Source organism: Nuphar pumila, chromosome 7 (assembly GCF_984573655.1).
Source record: "Nuphar pumila chromosome 7, dmNupPumi1.hap1.1, whole genome shotgun sequence".
Taxonomy (NCBI): Eukaryota; Viridiplantae; Streptophyta; class Magnoliopsida; order Nymphaeales; family Nymphaeaceae; genus Nuphar; species Nuphar pumila.
Window position 1 is genome coordinate 112,707,924 of NC_143255.1, and position 22,839 is coordinate 112,730,762.

At 36.8% G+C, this 22,839-nt stretch overlaps 1 protein-coding gene across 1 annotated transcript in view; it reads right to left on the minus strand.

The window, feature by feature from the left end:
* LOC149832973 (protein CHAPERONE-LIKE PROTEIN OF POR1, chloroplastic-like) overlaps window positions 1-11,648 on the minus strand; it is a 48,871-nt gene extending 37,223 nt beyond the window's left edge. Inside the window, exon 1 of the mRNA XM_090014800.1 lies at window positions 11,140-11,648. Within this exon, the coding sequence (XP_089870926.1) occupies window positions 11,140-11,481 (342 nt within the window). The 5' untranslated portion in view covers window positions 11,482-11,648. The remainder of the gene's footprint in view (window positions 1-11,139) is intronic.
* Window positions 11,649-22,839: the final 11,191 nt, after the last annotated feature.

Here is a 22,839-nt window from a genome sequence, read left to right on the forward strand (position 1 = left end):
AAATAATGCTAAAAATAGAATGGGAGGATTCCAAAAAAATCATCCTACTAGACACTTCCTCCACAACAGCCTAGGCATTTAAGACAACCTTATCTTGGCTACAAGAGTAGCTGAATAACATGAGGCTACAATTACAAATTAATATTTTAACAAATATGGCATGACATTAGACATAACTGAGGGCACACCACAACACCTTGTGGACACAGGACACAAACATGCATTGGACATGCTCTACAGTATCAGTATGTCTTTAACTTTATCTATTTCTTTTTATAATCTTTTAGTTTAATGTTTACTTGTGTATATTTTCCTCTAATTTGTAATTGATTACATTGCATTTTAATTTTCAACTCACATTTACTGTTATAATGATTTAGAAATATTGTTTAAGAATCGGCACTTAAGATGATATTCATGTTTTATTGCCTTAGACTCTCTCTCTCTCTCTCTCTCTCTCTCTCTCTCTCTCTCTCTCTCTCTCTCTCTCTCTCTCTCTCTCTCTCTCTCTATCTATCTATCTATCTATCTATCTATCTATCTATCTATCTATATATATATATATATATATATATATATATCAGTGTTATTAAAAACGTGCCTCAAGGCACAAAAAGTGTGCCTCGCCTCAAGGCGAGGGCCTTTGTGCCTTGAGGCGCTAGTATAAAGCGTAAAAGCCTCGAGGCGTACGCCTCACACGCCTTGAGGCATACGCCTCGGGGCGAAATGCGCCTCAATGTGAGGCGTATGCACCTCTTTTTGTTGGTCAAATGGGGGTCAAATCCCCCATTTGACCAAAAGTTAGATGTTATTAAATCAAGGCCCCTACTCTAATTAGGGTCGGGCCCTAATTTCTCATTTTGTCTCGCAGTCTCTCTCTCGTCTGTTGCAGTTTCTCTCTTGTCTCTCGCTCATCTCTCTCTCGCATGCAGTCCCTCACTCGTCTCTCGTAGTCCCTCACTCGCCTCTCACTCATCTCTCTCTCTCACAGTCCCTCACTCGTCTCCCACTTCTTGTCTCGGTGTCTCCCACCTCTCTTTGTCTCGTCTGTCAACCTAACCCGAGATTGGGTTTCAGAAGAAGAAGAAGAAGAGAGGTACATGTTTTATATATTTGTATATATTTTTCTTTTCTGTTATTTTTTTGTGCGAAATTTCAGTCTGCAGTTCGGTTGAGTTCTAATCTCCTTTAGCGTTAAAATTTGGGTGCCCTATTAGTACTTGTAGCAACAGCATCAGCAATTATGCCATGTTCTCGTTAGGTACATAAAACAATTGTAAAATGGATAATCAACAAATGACAAAGTTCAAAACATCCATTGACAATGAAATAAAGATTACCTACAACTTGTACAAGCCTGTACATGTCTTGCTTATTACCCGAACCAAAAATCCTGATTCTCACAAATGAACCAACAATTTTGTCCTGGAATTTCTCCAGATCATCTAGCAAATCCTCCACCGAGTTCTGCCTCAAGTAAATTAAGTTTATGTTGTGCACATTCACTGCTGCATAATCACTTAGATTAGCCTGTGGTATACTCTCCTTGGTCTTTTTCTTAGTTCTATGTTTCTTATCTGACCCTGTCTTAGCCATTGCACTTCCCTCAATCTCCACTTGCGCAGTCTCATCATCTACATTTCTTCCTTCGATTTCATTCACTGGCACTTGAGAAGAGGTCTCCTTTATAAGAACGTGAGACTCGAAAAGTTTTAACATTTCAAAATGCACAACACGAGCCTTCCCAAAAGATTTTGGAGCCTTGCATCACAAATTATCTGGCACTTTTTTTAATACCACGACAATATTTTCTTTCAAGATAACCTTAGTGGCAGGGGTAGTATGATGTTTTCTTTTTATGGTTTCAACAGCTCGAGCACTTTTTTCCCAGAAGGTGAATTCAACAGCATTAGTAATAAAGTTGGTGGGTCGAAGCACCCTATTAGCAATCTTTAATTTTGCATTCACTGCTCACATATTACAGGATTTCAAGTTCACTTGAAACAGAGTTATTCAAGACAAAAAAAGTTGTATACTCTTTAATATTTCTTGGACTCATAAGCATGACGCTGAAATAACTTTTTTGTTCATTTAAAAGTTCAAGCACCATGCTCTTTGAATTGTTTGGCAAGTACAATATCGAGATTGTATAAATCTTGTATGGCTTGGAAAATTTTATTATTTTTTAGTAGAGATTAGAAGGAGAAAAGAAGTTGTATACTCTTAGTTTCCAAGTTATATATGTTAAATCTTATTGAATATGAATTCATTGGATTATATGTTAATTTCATATTTTTTCAGTATTTATTTGAGATTTTTTATTTCTTGTTGGTTATTGCTTCATCAATAAAGCATTTTTTATTTATTTATAATTTTAGATATTTTTTATATTTTTTTTAAATTTAAAAAAAAATTGAGGCTTATGCTTTACGCCTCGCCTCAAATTTTGGTGGAGTGCCTCGCTACGCCTCAACGCTTTTCACAACACTGATATATATACATATATATAGCCATTGTCACCCTTTTGGTAATCTCTCAACAAGGCTTTTCTCAGGAGTTATTTTTCAAAGTGGTCTCCCTCGAGAAGAAAATCTTGAAATTATTAAAAATAAATAAAAATTCTAAAAAGTAAACAAAAATATAAAAAGAAAAAGAAAAAAAACAATAGAAAGACCTTAAAGTAGACAAGATAAATGAGTCACAATAGTACCCTTCCTGCCACAAGTGTGTTCCCTCTCACTGTAGCAAACTTCATAAGGGTTGAGAATTAGAGTTCTTTCTCATTGAAAAATACTCATGAAGAAAGGCTACATTTCCCTTTGTTTCAAGTTTAACCTTTAAAAATTTTAAGAAACCCAACATGTTAAGTTTAAAAAAGAAAATACCCAAATTGTTCGTGACTCAAAACAAACCCGGCAGTGCTTGATTTATAGATTTTTCCCATCCATGTGTTCTCAGCAATGATGATGTTTTGATTACCAGTACAATGGTGTGTGTTTTTACCCTTTATTTTTTACATGTTTTGAAAACAAGTTCTCAAAAATCCCAAATCTCATAAATTTTATTGGTTTGATTTGGTTCTCGAACCAAATCAACTGACTTTTTGAGGGCTGGATCCCCCGTTTAGAAAAATATTTAATATTTTTTCAATTTTTTGTTTCTTCAAATATTGGATTTTTTTAATCAAAAAAAATCTAGTTGTGGTTTCTATTTGCATATATCGCGATACTATCACGATATATATCATGTCAATATTTTGAAAATATCATGATACTTAGCTGATAGTATCAGCTCACATTAAATTGTTGATAAAAGCAAGATATTTTCAAAGTATCATTAAGATTGCTCTCTCTCTCTCTCTCTCTCTCTCTCTCTCTCTCTCTCTCTCTCTCTCTCTCTCTCTCACACACACACACACACAATATATATATATATATATATATATATATAACCATGTGCCCACATCCTAGTTCACAAAAATTTATGTGTTGTACTTGTACCAAGTGTCTCTGCTCTGTGCAGTGCCTGTCTATGTGACATAGCATAACTACATACACACACTCACATATGTGTGAGCATATATACATACATACAAAAATATATATATACTTTTTATACACATGTAACTGCAAACACATGCACACATGTGTTAAATTATGTATATATAAATATATATATATACATATACTTATATATATATATGTATATACATACACATACATATACATATACATAAGTATATATATACATATATGTATATATATACATATATGTATATATATACATATTTTCCTTTTTTTTTGTTTTCTTATTCTCCAAATACCCGATAGGGGTATTTTGGTAAATCCCCAAGTAATCCTTCCCCTTTTCCTTTTCTCTCCTTTTTTACTTTTTCTTTTTCTTTTTTTCTTTTTTGTTTTGCATATTGTAAGACTACAAGGGGCCCCACTCATCTTGTCGTTGGGGCTCCCAACGACTAGATGGGAGCCCCCTTGTGGTCCCTCCTCTTTGGTTTCCTCCTCTATAAATAGAAGAGGCTTTATCTTGTATTTGCAAGGGTTTTTTACCTTCTTCTTTCTTCAATAATATCCAACTTATGACTTTTAGTCATTTTTCCCTTTAGTGGGTTTTTGTATACACTTTTTAGTGTTTGTGTTCTTGGCTCTTGAGATCACTCTTCAAGAGTGGTTTGTTTTATTGGTGCTTCCGCTCTTTTCATTACATGGTATCAGAGTCGGGTTGGTGATCGGGCTTCTCTTCTTTTTGGTGTCTTGGGACATGTGCCTCTCAAGCTTTTGAAGAAAGGAAGACTATTCGGTACCTATGGAGCGCGAATCTAAAGTAGAGCTCTCTTTTAAGCTCAACGGATCCAATTACCTTATGTGGGCCTCTGCTATGGAAAATCATCTATGGGGTAAGAAACTTTGGGGTTTTGTTATGGGAACTACTCCCGAACCCTCTCTTGTTCTCACTAAAATTGAAAGTGGGATTGAAAACGCTTTACATGGCGATGAGCGCATCAAAGCTATCAATGACCATTAATCCAAAGTTGAGGATTGGGAAAGTAACCATGCCAAAATTTTGGCATAGTTTATGAACAATGTGGACCTCAAAAATTGTGTCAACATTGCTAAATTTAGAAGAGCCAATGAGGCATGGTTCTTTCTTAAGGGTATGTATACCTAAAAGGATCTAGCTAGACAATTTTTTTGTCAAGAAAAAATTTGTTCTACTAGACAAGCGGATATGAGTGTCCGTGATTACTTTAGTTCTTTAACCCCTCTTTGGGATGAGCTTGTTCTTCTTGAGCCCAAATGGGTGGCTCCGGAAGATATTGAGTTGAGAAGAGAACAAATTGAAAATGAGCATTTTTTCTAACTCCTCCATAGTCTTCGACCGGAATTTGAACAAGTTAGGGCATCCCTTCTGCATAGAAGTAAAGCCTTACCCATTGAAGACGCTCTTGCCGAAGTATGCCAAGAAGAAACTCGTCTTGGCATAAGTATTAAGAGTGATGAAGTTTTGGCCGTTACTAGGCCCGGAACAAATGTAAAATCATATAGACCTCCCCACTTTAACAAAAATAATGGATATAGAAAGGGAGTGATTTGTGACTCTTGTAATGAATCGGGACATATCAAGCCGATTTGCCCAAAGCTTAAGGGAAAAGTGGCCGCGGTTGGAGAAAATTCTCCAAAGGAAGAAGAAAGTGTCAAAGAAGGAGATATCAAAGAAACTCTTAACCATATCTCTGAAGTTCTCCAACATCTTCTCAAGACTTCTTCATCTTCAACATCAGGAGCCGTCATCGCCTATTCTTCATCACCTCCAGGTATGTGGATACTAGACTCCAGTGCTTCTTTTCATATGGCATCTCATAAAAACTCTCTTTCTAATGTTTCTTCCGAACTCATATCTTCTTATGTTTCAACGGCCGATGGAGATCTTTAAAAAATGAAAGTATTGGAACACTTGATTTTAAAACTTCTCAAAACTTTTTCGTTCCTAAAGTAAGAGTCGCTCAAAAAATTAATCTAAATCTTTTTTCCGTTTCCCAAATCACCGATCATGGATGCCAAGTCTCTTTCTCACCTAAAGATTGCACCGTGCAGGATCTCCAGTCAGGGAAGCTGATTGGGCAAGGCCATAGAAGGGGTGATCTTTATTTTATGGACTTTTTGACTCTTCCATCTAAATCTTCTTGCAATCTTGTAAAAGACAAAAGTATTGGAATTTGGCATGAGAGACTTGGTCATCCAAATTTTGTAAAGATATCTCTTTTTCCTTTTTTGAACAATATTTGTAAAGACAAATACATGACTTGTAAAGATTGCATTTTTGGAAAATCTAAAGCTATTCCATTTCCTCAAAGAAATTATGTCACCACTCGGCCTTTTGAACTTGTTCATTCCGATGTATGGGGATCTTCCCCTATTTTATCCAAAGGAGGTTTTTCATACTATGTGGTCTTTATTGATGACTTCACTCGATTTACATGGATTTACTTCTTAAGTCGCAAATCCGAAGTTTTCTCCTTCTTTAAAGAATTTCATGCAATGGTTAAAAATCAATTTTTAGGAAATCTATCCATTCTTACGATTTGGGAGGCAAATATATGTCCAATGAATTTCAAATCTATTTAAAAGAAAATGGTATTTGTCATCAACGTTCTTGTCCAAACACTCCGCAACAAAATGGTCTTGCGGAAAGAAAGCATAAACACATAATAGAAACCACAAGAACTTTATTAATTTCAAAAAACATTCCAAAATCCTTTTGGGCCGAAGAGGTTCTAACCTCAACATATCTTATCAATAGAATCCCTTCATCTTCTTTGAAAAATCTTTCTCCATTTGAAAAACTTTAGAATATGTCTCTCAATTATAAAAGACTAAGAAATTTCGGATGTAAATGCTTTGTTCTAACTCACAAAAATGATAAACTTTCTTCAAGGGCAATTGAATGTATTTTCTTAGGATATGGCGAAAAACAAAAAGGCTATCGATGTTTTGACATATTCAAGAACAAACTTCATATCTCAAAAGATGTCATATTTTTAGAAGAAGAAAATGGTTTTTCGCATAAACCAAATGAAAATATTGATTACTCCTTTTTATTTGACTTGTTACCTCAAGAAAAGGTCATAGATGATCATGTTGAATCTAGTGAAACTCTCGTAGAGGATATTTTGAACCTCCAAATAATGACCAAAATTTAGAAGAAAATATACCAAGGCAAACACAAGTCTACTCTAGAAGGAATGAAAGTAATCCTCCTTGTGCCCTTGAAAAATTCTCTCAAAATGAGTCAATTGAAGAATCCTCTCGAAGAAGATCAAATCGTATTTCTAAAATACCAAATAGATTTGTATCTTATGATATTTTTCTCCAAATTTTCGAGCATGTCTGCTAGCCCTTCACTCATTTCATGAATCATCTCATTATAATGATGCTAAACAATATGTTCATTGGAATTAAGCAATGGAACTGAAACTTAATGCACTTAAAATGGCACAAACTTGGGAAATCATTAATCCACCCAATGGCAAGAAACCCATTGGATGTAGATGGGTTTTTAAAGTAAAAACTAAGAGTGATGGCTCTTTAGAAAGATATAAGGCTAGGCTAGTAGCCAAAGGGTATGCTCAAGAATATGGGGTGGATTATGATGAAACTTTTGCCCCAGTTACTCGAATGACCAGTGTTCGAGCTCTTATTGCAATAGCCTCTATTAAAAATGATCAATTTTTCAACTTGATATTAAAAATGCCTTTTTAAATGGAAGTTTGAGTGAAAAAGTTTATATGGAACCACCTCCGGGTATGAATTTAAATGGTAAAATTTTAAAATTAAAAAAGGCCTTATATGGACTTAAGCAAGCTCCTAAAGCTTGGTATGACAAGTTTAGTAATGTATTAATCAATTTGGGATTTACTTCTTGTTATACTGACACTACGCTTTTTGTTAAGAAAACAGGTGATTTCATTGTTATTCTAATGTTGTATGTTGATGATATGATGATCACTGGGAGTGACAAAAAGGGGGTAAATGATGTGAAGTCTATGTTAAAGGCAACTTTTGATATGTCTGACCTTGGATTCTTGAGATATTTTTTAGGAATTGAAGTGGCTTACTCCTCCCGATGATACACTATCTCAAATGAAATTAGCAGCAGACATTTGTACCAAGTCAGGAGTATCTGATGAAAAGAAAGTTGAGACTCCTGAAGTTATCAATGCAAAACTGAGACTTGAGGATGGTGTTCTACTTGAGGATCCAACCCCCTATAGTCAATTAATTGGATCTCTCACCTATTTATCCATCACCCGTCCAAATATATCTCATGCGGTTCATGCTGCAAGCCAGTTTCAGCATGCACCTACTTCAGTTCATATGGTGGCCGTGATGCGAATTGTGCGATACATCAAAAATACCATCTCCAAAGGGCTCTTCTTATTCTCTTCCTTAACTCTTGAATTAACTGCTTTTACTGATGCTGACTGGGGAGGAAATCCCAATGATCGCATCTCAACTACTGGTCTTAGTATTTTTTTAAGTGAATCTCTCATTTCGTGGAGATGTAAGAAGCAGCAAAAGGTCTCACTATCATCCAATGAAGCTGAATATCGGGCCATGACAATGACAACTATGGAAATCGTATGGCTTAGAAGTCTCTTTCGTGACATGGGCGTCCTCATTTTCTCTCCCACCAAACTCTGTTGTGATAACAAAAGTGTGATCTACATTGCAAGCAATCATACTTTTCACGAGCGGACAAAGCATATCGAAATGGATTGTCATTATATTCGAGACGAATATCTCAGAGGAACTATCACATTACCATACGTTACTTCAGAATATCAGTTGGCTGACTTCTTCACCAAAGCGCTCCCAACTCCACGATTTATGTTTCTTCTTAGCAAACTTTTGGTCTTCTCACCGTAAAGTTTAAGGGGCATGTTAAATTATGTATATATATATATATACATATTTTCCTTTTTTTGTTTTCAGCGGTATACCCACTGATACAGATACAAATTCTTGGTTGACCAATAGAGTTGATTGTATGTCGAGCGATGAGAGGGGTGTCAGACCATTTGTATGGCTGGGTGTTATGAATGGGTATTAGCCTCTTAGATTTAGAGGTTACTCCACCTTGAAAGAGCTTCTCTGCTTTTTTCTCTTTCAACTCTCTCTCACCCTCATCCAATGCATCACTGCGAGCTCGCACCAGGCCGCCTAGCAGCCTCCCTTGTTGTGCTCCCTCACCCACTGCATGCCCATCCTACACCAAATGCTTTTGATCCGTGCGCAGACACACTAAACTGCTGTGTCTTCCAGCCAACCGTGAGGCACAAAATATGCATTCAGCCCCAATCTAGATGATGCGTACCACCACACACAGATATATATATATATATATATATATATATATATATATATGGAAATAAAGAAGGTGAGGGTGAAGAATAGAACATGCACACATGCACGCACAAGGAAAAAAAAGGAGGGCAAAGATTAGGAGAACATGTTGCAGAAAAAAACAATAATTTGAAGAAGAAAAAGGGAAGTACATCAGACTTACTCAAAAGATTAGTACTTTCATCAGAGTACCTTAACAGCTAGATATACACAGAAAGGATAACTCATTCTAGAAAACAAAAATTCTAACATAACGTTTTGATGCAAGATATCAGCTTGAAGTACATCATGAGATTTACTCTGCAGATTCTAAAAAAACTGAATATCCTCTAAGTAAGAGTTTCAGATGTACAATTCATTGTAACATATAGAGAATGAACATATAATGATGGTGGTGGCTTTGATGTTTGAATAGTTCATTTACCGAGTCAAACTTAAGAAAGCCCCATCACCACAATAACCCCAACAGTAATAATAGTAAACAACAATATGGTGACGAATAAGCTCAATGTGCTCATTAACTTGAATGATGTAATCCTACCACCGCAGGGGTCACACGCATGGCCAGAAGGGTGGTTGTGAGGGTGCTGAAATGAAGGTGCCGGGGCCCGGATCAAACCCCCGCTGGCGCACGGGTGTGTTCATAGCTTTTAGAGGTGGGCCACGTAAGACAAGGTGGTTGTGGGGCCTCGCCTGGGGTTTTCCTCGCTTCGGCGAGGGTTCCTCGTCATCAAAAGATTAAAAAAAATTGAACGATGTAATCTTGGTGAAAGTTATTTTTTTCATGATAGTGCAGTCAAGAATGACAATAAAGAAATAACGACAGTAACTAATAAAGCAAAGTCCCTGCAAACAAAGTAAAATGATCTTATTCACAGAATGTCTCAAAAATCCTGTTGTACTTACATAAAGTTGAAATATGCAGGTGAATGGAAGCAAAAAGTGAGATCCATGAGACCTGGCCATCACATGGGAGCTCACTGGGCATGCTAAAGACGATCCAATTAATTTACAAATGAGAGGTAAGTTAAGATAGGTAATGCACTTGGCATTATAGCAATGTTATACTTCTATTTAACTTGATGAAAATTACTGCACATAGCAAGTCAGAAAGCTGGAATGCCCGGATATTTCATTTATTCTTGCTTCTGTCCCAAGGAAAAAAAAAAAGAGGAATTCAATAGTTTACCGTACATGTATCTACTGTCTACGGTGACAAAAGATTGGGATCACCTAAAGTATTTTCAAGAATTCAAGGTCCCATAGGGCAGATAAATACAGATGATGTAGGCATTTAAACAGTAATCAAACTCATCGTAATATTGATGAGCAATGGAAACTTCCCTTGAGCTTAAAATTGAACTCAGGTAGTCCAACTAGCAACGCCTTCATATTTGACACACTAGTGGGGACCAAAGAATCCAATACACCAGATATCTTCTTTCATGTAGAAAGTCACACATGTAGCTGAAATTACCACCAGACTTGTACAGTGATTATAAAAGGTACAAGTAAATAAAGTGAGAGAAAGTTCTTCCTGTACAAACATGTTAAACAAAAGAAGCCTACCAACAGAACATCAAAATGTTGAAGAAGCACAAAAATAGGCTGATACAAATATAGGAATGCAGTGGAAACAGGAAACCTAAAGCCTTGAAAACTCCATAAACTAAAAATTGCAGCATCCCACCAGAATATGCTTGCGTAACATAGACCAGCAACACCATTTTCCATACCCAATAGACACATTTCCGTTTATCATACATCCGAAAAAGAAAAAAATAATGCAACATCTAGAGAAGACCATCAAGAAAACCAGATTCTGTCAACTGCCAAATGACAGATACCAAATGAAAAGAAGAAGAAAATATCAATCAAATGTAGAATCCGATAAAACATAAACAAGACCTTGCTAATTGCTCAGCAAAACACAAAGATTCGGCAACAGCCTCCCTTACTAAAACCAAAGTGAATTCATCAATGCCCAACAAAAAATACGCAATTCCAAGCTATGCGAAAAAAATTCTGCACAGAGCATCAACCCACCAAAACAACTAATCAAAATTTTACTCAGAACTTCAAACCCACCATCCTTTCCTTTCTTTGCGACGGTCATCAACACCATTCTAACAAAATAAACCAAATGGGTATCACTCAAAACCAATGCAAAAGCGAGAGAAAACGAAGAAAAAATCACGAGGAGATACGAAATAGGTACCCGAGATATGAGTTTCTGGTCATCCTTACAGGAAGCAACAATCGAGTTCTTGGCTCTGAGGATGTCGTCGAAGGAGGCGCCCTCGGCGACCCCGAGCAGCTCGAGGGCGTTCTCCACCGACATCTCCGAGGGAGGGACGGGGTCGTCGGCGCGGGAATTCGAATTCCCCGCACTCAGGGACGGAAGGAACCGCCGGCGCCGGACGAGGAACCACCGGCGGCTGCTCTCGGCCGCTTGGTAGTGCGCTCCGACGGAGGGTGGTGGGACGGTGGCGTCCCGACGGCACCTACCCTGGTTCATGGACCCCACCACTCCTATGGAGAAGGCCGCACGGACGCTCATCTCGTCCTCTTTGTTGCTGCGATTTCGCTCGTTCGCTCGATTCGACTGGAGCAAAGCCGTTTCTTTTGCCGGCCTCAAACGTTCATGTCACCTTTCAAAAGGCGCTCTCTCTCTCTCTCTCTCTCTCTCTCTCTCTCTCTGGGTGCACTTTCCGGAGGAGGGACTTGGTGTTTGCACCAATGAATTTGCGAGTGAAGCGGAGCGGCTTTCTTTATTTATCAGAAGAAAAATTAAAATAAATAATAATAATAGAAAAGTGGGAAGGCGGGAGACCAGACTGCAAAACATGTAGTCATGTACTAGTTAGTACAAATGTTATCCAACAAGAAGGTAAAGAACCCCTTTTTTACAGTTATGTTTGCGGACGCGTGATGCGGATTCGACGCCAAGTTTGTTTGTTTTTTCTAAGACACGAGGACACAGAATTTGGGGCTTTGTTAATCAATAAAAAAGTAATTTTTTGATACTTTAATATTACAAAATGAGCTCTTTTTATTGAGATTATACTTAGAATCGTTGAAAATATTAACAGTACGTATCAGTGTCCACGTGTCCAAAAGTGTCATTTGGAACACAACCCCAAAATGTTGCCTCACCCAGCTTATGCGACATAACAAATATCTTACAGTCTGATTTCACTGTTCAAAGTATGTTCTTTAGTTAAAAAATCCATCCATTCACTCAAATACACTGAACCGTGCGTAGCCGAGGACTGCGAAAATAGATATCCGTACAACAACAACAACAACAACTACGCCTTCATCCCAAAACAATTGGGGTCAGCGATATGAACCAAAAAAGAAATTCATTTTGGGTCTTCCACATGAATCCTTTTCCTCCAATCATTTCTATCCAACGCCATGTCCTCGGTGAGGTTCAAAGCATTCATATCCTTTCCTATCAACTCCATCCAAGTCTTCCTAGGCCTACCCCGACCTCTTTTAACTAATATATTTTCCCATTTCTCCAACCTTCTAACTGGAGCATCATTAGGCCTTCGCCGAATATGTCCAAACCACCGTAAACGATTCTCTCGCATCTTATTTTCAATGGGTGCAACACCTACCTTCTTACGTATCTCTTCGTTCCGAATCTTATCTTTTATTGTATTTCCACACATCCATCTAAGCATCCGCATCTCAGCTACACTCATTTTTTGAATATGATGTCTCTTGGCAGCCCAACATTCCGTACCATATAGTAAAGCGGGTCTAATAGTCGTCCTATAAAACTTTCCCTTCAACCGCAATGGCATTCTACGATCGCACAGCACTCCAGTAGCACTTTTCCATTTCATCCACCCAACCTTTATCCTATGATTTACATCTCCATCAATTTCTCCATACTTTTGAATGATGGATCCCAAATATTTGAAATAATCATTCACCGGTATATCTTGCTCACCAAGCTTCACTACACTCCCATCACTACTTCGTTGCTTACTAAACCGACATTCCATATATTCAGTCTTACTCTTACTCAACTTAAAACCTCTAGCTTCCAATGTCTGTCTCCATAATTCTAACTTAGCATTAACCCCAGCTCTAGACTCATCAATCAAAACAATATCATCAGCAAACAACATACACCACGGTACATTTTCTTGAATTGATCTCGTAAGCTCATCCATCACTATCGCAAATAGGAAAGGGCTTAAAGCAGATCCTTGATGTAACCCAACCGTTATCGGAAAATTGGTTGTCACCCCTCCACAAGTGCGGACATTGGTTACTACTCCTTCATACATATCTTTAATTATACTAATGTACTTGAGAGAAACACCTTTCTTCATCATTGTCCACCAGAGAACGTCCCTAGGTACTCTATCGTATGCCTTCTCTAAATCAATAAAAACCATATGCAAATCTTTGTTCCTCTCTCTATATCTTTCAATAAGTTGTCTAAGAAGATGTATAGCTTCCATAGTTGATCTTCCAGGCATAAAACCAAATTGATTCTCCGATATCATGACAACCTTCCTCAACCTAGACTCAATCACCCTCTCCCAAAGTTTCATAGTATGACTCATGAGTTTTATACCACGATAGTTTGTGCAATCTTGTATATCACCCTTATTCTTATATAAAGGCACCAAAGTACTCTTCCTCCACTCATTAGGCATCTTATTTGTTCGCCAAATCAAGTTAAAAAGATTTGTCAACCATTCTAAACCTTTCTCTCCCAAGCATTTCCAAGCCTCGATAGGTATACCATCTGGGCCAACTGCCCTTCTTGATTTCATTTTCTTCAAAGCCTCTGCAATTTCTTTCTTTTGAATCTTGCGCATGAAGTCACGATTTATCTCATGAAAAGGAATGGAGAAGTCTCCAAGATCTTGAGCATGACTATCATTAAATAGCTTATCAAAATAATCTTTCCATCTCTCCTTAATCTCCTCATCTTTGACTAAAACCCTTTGCGTTTCATCTTTGATACATCTAACCATACCCAAATCCTTCGATTTCCTATCTCTCATCTTTGCAAGCCTATAAATATCCTTCTCGCCTTCTTTGGTATCCAACTTGTCATAAACCTCCTTATATACCTTAGCCCTCGCGTTTCGAACAACTTTTTTAGCTTCCTTCTTTGCTATCATATACTTCTCCAAATTCTCATTATCACGACTCTTACTTAGATTTCTATAACACTCTCTTTTAACCTTAATAGCTAATTTGACATCCTCGTTCCACCATGATGTATCCTTACCTAGTGGTGCACCGCCTTTAGACTCACCCAATACCTCCTTAGCTACTTTTCTCATACCACCCGCTATCTTATTCCTCAAAAAATATGTGATAGATATTCGTATCCACACCATATATATTACAATGGGCACATTTTATGCAGCGACCACAGCCCATCTCATGCTATCTCCAGATGGGTGATGGTCTAAGCTAGGGGTGGCAAAATCTGACCCCCCGCTTCTTAGCTGGGTTAGGGTTTGGCTTAAACGGGTTCATGTCGTAAACGGGTCAACCCGCCTAACCCGTTTATTAAATGGGTCGGGTTCGTGTTAGGGATATGCCAACCCATTTGACCCGTTTAATAAATGGGTTAGGCGGGGTGGTCGACCCGTCAACCCAATTAGAGAGTATAGACTGTCTAGGGCAGCTTAATTAATATGACTTTGTTAACCAACAAATTAAAAAAGGTGTACAACTAACATGCAATATTTAATGATACAGTGTGCGAAGATAAGTTGATAACTATGAGAGAGAGAATTAATAAGTCAATAGCATTTAATTTATAACTTTGAAATCTGCCCACACCACCACTCGTGCCTCCTTCATTTAGCTTTTAGAATGTATTAATAAAGGAAATTAATTGAAATTAATGCCTCCACCTCTTTCATTTACTTTTTGAAAACCATTAAAGATGGTAAACTATACAAATTTGAGGCTCATTTAAACCGTTGAATAGAAAAATAATCCAACGGTATAGAAGGAGTAGGTGCTTCGGGACTGGTATAGAAGGAGTAGGTGCTTCGGGACTCAGGACTACGGTATCATTAAATATTGCTTGTTAGTTGTACACCTTTTTAAATTTGTTGGTTAACAAAGTCATATTAATTAAACTGCCCTAGACAGTCTATACTCTTTAATTAAATGTAATTGGGTTGTGTCGACCTGACGAGTAACACGACACGATTAACCCGTTTAATAAACGGGTCGTGTTCGGGTTGAGGTATTCTGACCCCCCAACCCGCCGACCCAATTGCCACCCCTAGTCTAAGTTGTTGAGCTTGCAGTCCTCGTCTATAACCCACAATAGCTGGTAACCAACTGACCCAAAAATAAAGAGGGAAGATAAGATCCTCTTTTGTTCTGCTATGGGTAGGCACTCGTTATTCTATCTCTTTGTAAAAGAAACCAAATGCTGAGATGAGACGGTCATTCTTTTTTTCTATCAAGTCTAAATCTGAGGTGCATGTTAAAAAGTATACCTTACTTAGTAAGTGAGGCAACTGTAATTGAACCAATGGTCTTGGAAGCATGCATAAATGTGTTGTCTTTAAATCAATAGTTATCCCACTTATAATTAAGTTCTCGATATAATAGGTATTTGTGCAACTATGCTCTCAGGATGCAAGCGAGCTTTCACCTTCTCGTGAATGATCGGACCATGCTCTGCACTGGGTGAGCTCAACAACCTCAACATAGACCACCTTAAACAACCTCTTGATTAGGGTTGAATCTGATATGGATCTTAGGTTTGGATCTGGACTCTAATAATAATTAGGTCAAGATCCAAACTATAACTATATATGACTTTGATCAGCAACCAGATCTAGGTCTTGGATAGAGATCCAAACTATAACAAATCTTGATCCTAAATAGGGATCCAAACTATAATTAGATCTTGATCCTGAATAGGAATTCAAAGTATAACGAATCTGAATCCTAGGATTAGATCTGAAATCGAATCTGAATCCTAACTACAAATGGATCTAGATCCAAACCAAGGTTGAATCTGGGCTAAACCAAAATCTAAATCTTTACCTGAATTTGGATCTAACCCAAGAGAGAGTGAAAGCTTCTCAACTTAAGAGAGATAGAGGAGGGAGCAGTGAGGAATGAGAAATAAGAAGGGAGAGTTGGCTTTATATAGGCCCTCAACCCCAGGCCTCATTAAAGGGTCATAAGTCAAAATGTCTAGTCATTATGAGTCATGGTTGGCAAAACAGCTAGCCATGAATGCCCACAACGGCTAACCTAAAGAAGGTGCAAAAATTGGATGAAAATGGTCCTAAAAGGTCTAAGGTTGACTTTGATTGAGTCAAAAGTCAACGAGTCTAGTGATAAGGGCGGCCAATCATATAACTTCTGGGTCTTAATGGCCATGCAAGTCGATTTGGAGAAAATCTGAATTGATCCAAAAGAGATAAATGCACAGTATTATGGTTTTGTCAACGGACATATATGGACTTAGAATAAAAAATGCCTAAGTGCTAAAAAGGTTAAAGCTTAGCCAGACTAGACTGAACCGAATCGAGCCGAGCCGAAACGGGTCTGAGTCTGGGTTCGAATCTTAAATACGATATCTCGAGAAAATTTCTTTGTCAATGAATCTGCTAAGTTTTGACAAGATTGCATATATTCAATTGAGATTACTCCTTGCTTGAGTAAATTACTCACATAATTGTACTTTAAACTGATATGTCTAGATTTTTCAACATAAATACTACTTTTCACTTTATATATAGTTGTTGACCATTGCAACACATATCTATCATAAGTATTGGATTACCTCCTAATGGTATCTTCATTAGGAGATTCTTTAGCCACTCAGCTTCCATACTAGCTTGTGCTAGTCCTATCAACTCTGCTTTTGTTATAGAATGGGTTATCACAGTTTGCTTCTTGGATCCCCAAGCAATTACTCCATATCTAAGGGTAAATATTTATCTACTTGTAGATAGTGATTAATTGGAGTCGAGATTCCAGTTTGTGTCACTATACCTTTCAAATACAACAGGTTCTCTTTTATAGAATATTTCATATTCTAGAGTTTCTCTTAAGTACTTTAGGACTCAAAATATAGCATCCCAATACTCTTGTCCTAGATTACTAGTATATCGACTCAACTTGCTTATGTTGAAAGCTATGTCTGGTTTAGTTTTATTCATAGCATACATGAGACAATCAATAATACTAGCATACTTCGATTGCAATATACTTCTTTCAATGTTAATTGATAGCTTAACACTAGGATCAATCAAAGTAACAACATGCTTATAATTATAATGATTATGTTTTCTTAATGCATAACCATTCTTATGTCTATTTGGTTTAATACTTAGTATAATATCAGTTAAACCTATAATTTTTATGTCAAATTTAGATGAAAGAAAACTTTTTGTATTATTTATGCATTCTATATTATTATTCATAATTAACATATAATCCTTATAGAGATAAATAATTATAATATAATTATTTTCAACTTTGCTATATATGAATTATCAACATCATGAAATCTAAAACCATATAAAATGATTACTTCATCAAATTTCTCATACCATTGTTTAGGTGATTATTTTAAACCAAACAATGACCTTAACAGTTTGCAAACTTTCTTTTCTTAACTCGGTGTCATATAACCTTCATATTGCTTCATATATATATATATATATATATATATATTAACACACCATTCAAAAAAATAGTTTTTACATATATTTGATGAATTTGAAAATTATAAATTAATGTCAAAGACAACTATAGTTCTAATAAATGCAATCTTACTTATATAAGCATAGGTGTCAAAATAATCAAATCTAGGTTTTTGTTTGAAACCTTTAGCTACAGATCTAGCTTTAAATTTTTTAATAGAGTCATCAGTTTTAAGTTTCATTCTGACAATTCATTTACATCTTAAATTTTTAAAACTAAGGGCAAAATCAATCAAAACTCAAGTTTTTTTTCTATAATAGAATATAATTCATTCTCTATAGCTTTTTTTCAAGAAGCATTATCAGAAGAGGTCATAGTTTTCGAAAAAGAAACAGGATCTCTATTTATCATATAGAGATGAAAATCAGGACCAAAATCTTTTAGCTTTCTTGATCTTTTACTTTTTTAAATTTCAGGATTTTCATACCCATAAATTCTTTTCTTTAAATTATTTTCAATAACTTTTGGAGCTTCAAGTGATTTTAAAGTTAAATCTTCTCTAAATTCGACAAGAATAGATTCTAAAATCACTTTGATTTCGATATCCATAAATCTATATGTCTTACTATTCTGAAAATATCCAATAAAGACACATGTTCTAGTTTTTTTACCTAGTTTGGTTAATTTTGGTTCAACAAGTTTTAGATAAGCAATATAACCCAAAACTTTTAAATAATTTAAATTTAGTTTTATCCCTTTTCAAAGTTTATAAGGTATAGTATTTAACTTATAATGTGAACATCTATTTAAGATATGACATGAACTAAGCAATGCATCACCCCATTGGGTATAATCTATACAAGAACTAATAAACATTGAATTAATCATGTCAATTAGAGTCCTATTTTTATGTTCAGCTACATCATTATGTTGAAGAGTATGTGGACCAATATTTTGTTTATGTATTCTATGAATTTTATAAAATTCAATATACTCATTTGAAAGATATTCAACACCTCTATCAGATATAAAAAACTTTACTTTGTAATTATGAAAGTTTTCAACCTATGCTTTGAAATTTTTAAATTTTCAAATGATTGTTCTTTTATTTTCATGAGATAGACATAAACATATTTTATAAAATCATCAATAACGATTATAAAATAATCGTTACCCCCACAAGTTAGAGTATTTTTCAAATTACATACATAATTATGTATTAAATCTAATAATTTTGAAGTTCTTTCAATACGCTGAAGTGGCTTTTTTCGTAAAATTTACTTTAATACAAATATCATATTTTTTAAGATGTTCAGTTTTGCATTTATGAATAAATCCTAAGTTATTCATGATTATCAAAAATTTATAATTTACATGTCATAATCTAGCATGTCATAAATCATATGAGTTACAAATATAAACAGAAGAAGAATCAACTTTATTATTTAAATTGAGTTTAAACAACCCATTGGTGGCATAGCCTTTGCTTATAAATTGGTGGTTTTTTGACAAGACAATATCGTCGGATTTTATTACAACTTTGAAACCATGAGTCGTAAACAGATACAAGATTTTTTTTATGGTAGGTATGCGATATACATTTTTTAGGGTTAAATATTTTTTGAAGGTAAAGTAAAGTTTCATACTCCCTTTTCAATGAACTTTAGCTTCATGTTTATCTCAAATATATATCATATGGTCTTCTCTCACAGTTTAATATGTTTTAAATATATTTATATCATTGCATGAGTGGATCATTGATCAAGAGTCCATGTACCACCATTTATCCAAATTAATCATGAATACCTCATTAACTACAACCACCAGGTCATAATCGAGTTTACTAGCTTAATTTTCCTAAAATTTCTTTTTGTGTCGGCATTCTCTCGCATAATGACCCAATTTTTCACAAGTGTAGCAAGAAACAATCTTTCTCTTTTTAGCATTTAATTTGGATTTCTTATTTTTGTTTTTAAGACCGGGTTTCAACCTTGGTTGGTGTTTAACCATATTTACCTTAGCACAAACTTCTTTTACTTCATATTTTTTATCTCGAGATCGAGCTTCCTTCTCTATTTTAAGATGTCGAAGAAGTTGATCTAAGGTAAACTCCTCATTCTTATGTATTAATTCATTTTGATAGTCTTTCCAATATGAGAGCAATCTCCTAATGATTGCAACTACCTGAAATGATTCATCAAGGTTCATATCCTCATACTTAATCTGATTAGCCAAGATCTGCATCTCATGAACTTGAAGTAGCAATGACTTATCATTGAAGAATTTAAAATTCATATACTTATTAAGCAAAAACTTATGATTTTCTGCTCCTCTGTTTTATAGTTTTTTCAAGGGTTTCTCACAACTTATTTGCAATGCTAACTTCTGAGTAGAGGTCAAATAGGGTGTTGGAGAGTGCATTTAGTATGTGTTTTCAACACACAAAGTCATCATGTTTTCACTTTAGTCTCATGTAGTTTTCAGCAATGATTTTGTCTTCTCGTTCTTCTGGATAGTCCTTTGTGAGTATATATGCCACTTTTGCAATTGTGACGAAGATGTACACCTTGTGTTGCCATCGTTTGAAATTAGTGTCAACAAACCGGGATAACTTGGGCAGCTCTTTGTTTTCAAGCTTCACATTTGTCATTTGCAAATCTATCACTTGAAAATTACTGAAAATTATACCTTACTTAGTGGGTCAGGAAACTGAGATTGAACTAGTGAGCTCGAAGGCACGCGTAAATGTGGTCTTTCAAGCTATAGTTGCCCCACTTAGGATCAAGTCCTCAGTGCAATGAGTATTGTGCAACTACTCTCCCAAGATACAACCGAGTTTTTGCCTTCTCGCAAATGATCGGACCACGCCTTATACTGGGTGATCCCAACAACCTCGACATGGACTACCTTGAACAAGCTCTTGACTAAGGTTGAACCATATATGGATCTTGAGTTTGGATCTGAATTCTAATAGTAATTGGGTCAATATCTAAACTATAATTATATATGGGTCTGATCAGCAATTGAATCTAGATCATAGATAGTGATACAAACTATAACGAATATGGATCCTAGATAGTGATCCAAACTATAACGAATATGGATCCTAGATAGAGATCCAAACTATAACCAAATTTGAATCCTAGATAGGGATCCAAACTATAACGGATCTAGATTTTAAGATTGGATCTAAATCTGAAACTAGATCATAAAAATAATTGGATATGGATCCAAACCATGGATGGATATGGGCTAAACCATATATGGATCTCTATCTGAATTTGGGTCTAACCCATGAGGGTGAGACTGAGAGAGAAAGCTTTTCAACTCGAGAGGGAGGAGAGTAGAACTCGAGATAGAGAGGAGGGGGCAGTGAGGGATGAGAAATGAGTAGGTGAAGCTGGGTTTATATAGGCCCCCAGCCCCACTACAAGAAAATTGTGGATTAGCGATGACTTATATCCATCGTTAATCTGTCGCTATGCCGTCGCTAAACTGTTTAGCGACGGATTAGCGATGGATAGAGGCCATCGCGATTTTTTGCTCGCTAATTAGTGAAAAAACTTATCTGTCGTTAATTTCGTCGCTAATTTGCGACAGATTAGCAATGAACATTATCCGTCGCTACTCTGTCGCTAATTTAAAAAATAAAAATAAAAAAAATGATCCCTGTCGGGCGGTATTCCGACAGCAATAAGCCAGACTTATACCGCACCTGACAGGCATTGCACAGAATGATCGCTCTGCCTCGTCGCCGGACTTGTATCATCCTCCGTGAATCGATGCTCTCCGGCATCGCCGTCCTCCGTGAACCGGCGTCGTCGTCCTCCGTGAACCGATGCTCTCCGACGTCGTCCTCCATGAACCGACACCGTCATCTTCCGTGAACCAGCGTCGCCGTCATCTTCCGTGAACTAGCATCGCCGACCTCCGTGAACTGGCGCTGACGTGCTCCAGCGATCGCCGACCGTCCTCCGGCGTCGCCGTCCTCCGTGAATCAGTGCTTTCTGGCGTCGCCGTCCTCCATGAACCGACTTCGTCATCTTCCGTGAACCGGCGTCGCCGTCATCCTCCGTGAACCGGCGTCGCCGTCATCCTCCGTGAACCAGCGTCGCCGTCCTCCGTGAACCGGCGTCGTCGTCCTCCGTGAACCGTCGTCGACGTCCTCCAATGATCGTCGACCGTCCTCCGGCGTCGCCGTCCTCCACTCTCCAACGCGCTCTTTGACGTCGCCGTCCTCCGAAGAAGTCAGTTTAAATCGAGCGCGGTTGATTTAAATTTCGAACGGAGAGAGAGGGAAAATTTCGCGCTTGGTTTAAATCGAAAATTAGTGAGGGATTTAGCGAGGGAATTTTTTCATCGTTAATCTGTCACTAATTAGCGACGGAAAAATTCCCTCGCTAAAATGTTTTTCTTGTATTGAGAATTAGCGACAAAACAATTATTGTCGTTAATCTGTCGCTAATTTGGGACAGATTAGGGACGGATTCATTAAGAAAGTTTTCTCTAGCTAATCCGTCGCTAATTTGCGACCGAAAAAATCCGTCACAAATTTCCGTCGCTAATTAACATTTTTCTTGTAGTGCCCCCAGCCCCCAGGCAAAGGGTCATAAGCCAAAACGTCTAGCCATTATAAGTCATGGTTGGCCAAACAACTAGCCATGGATTCCCAAAACGACTAACTTAAGGAGGGCACAAAAGTTGAACGGAAACAATCTTGAAAGGTCTAAGGTCAACTTTGATTGAGTCAAAAAACAATGATCAATGGGTCCATGGATAAAGGCAATAGATCTTGAAACGTTTGGGTCTTAATGGGTGATCCAAGATCCAAGGTTTGTCCAAGCACAAAATCTAATGCCCTTGAAAGTCATGCCCTCTAAGGCACCACCCTCATACATAAGGACAAAGAAAGACAACTAGTCAATGAAACAACACCTGCCCAGGCTACGATTGATCAAAGTAGTCACACAAAAAGGGGACCTCGATCAAGCTAGCGGTCGAGGGAAAAGAGTGGACGGAACAACACAACAACTTCGTCTTTTTCTTTCTTATAGCTTGAGATTGGGTAAGTGTAAAGCACCAGCTCCAAAATAAGTTATGCCACACTGATAAACAAGAAGACACAATTCTTTTTCTAGATTACCCAAACAACATAAACCTAAATTTTGAGAATTCTCTTTTTTTTATTTTTCTATAAATTGAGAATTCTTTTTTTACAATAATTTTACTCAAAAGTATCCAAACG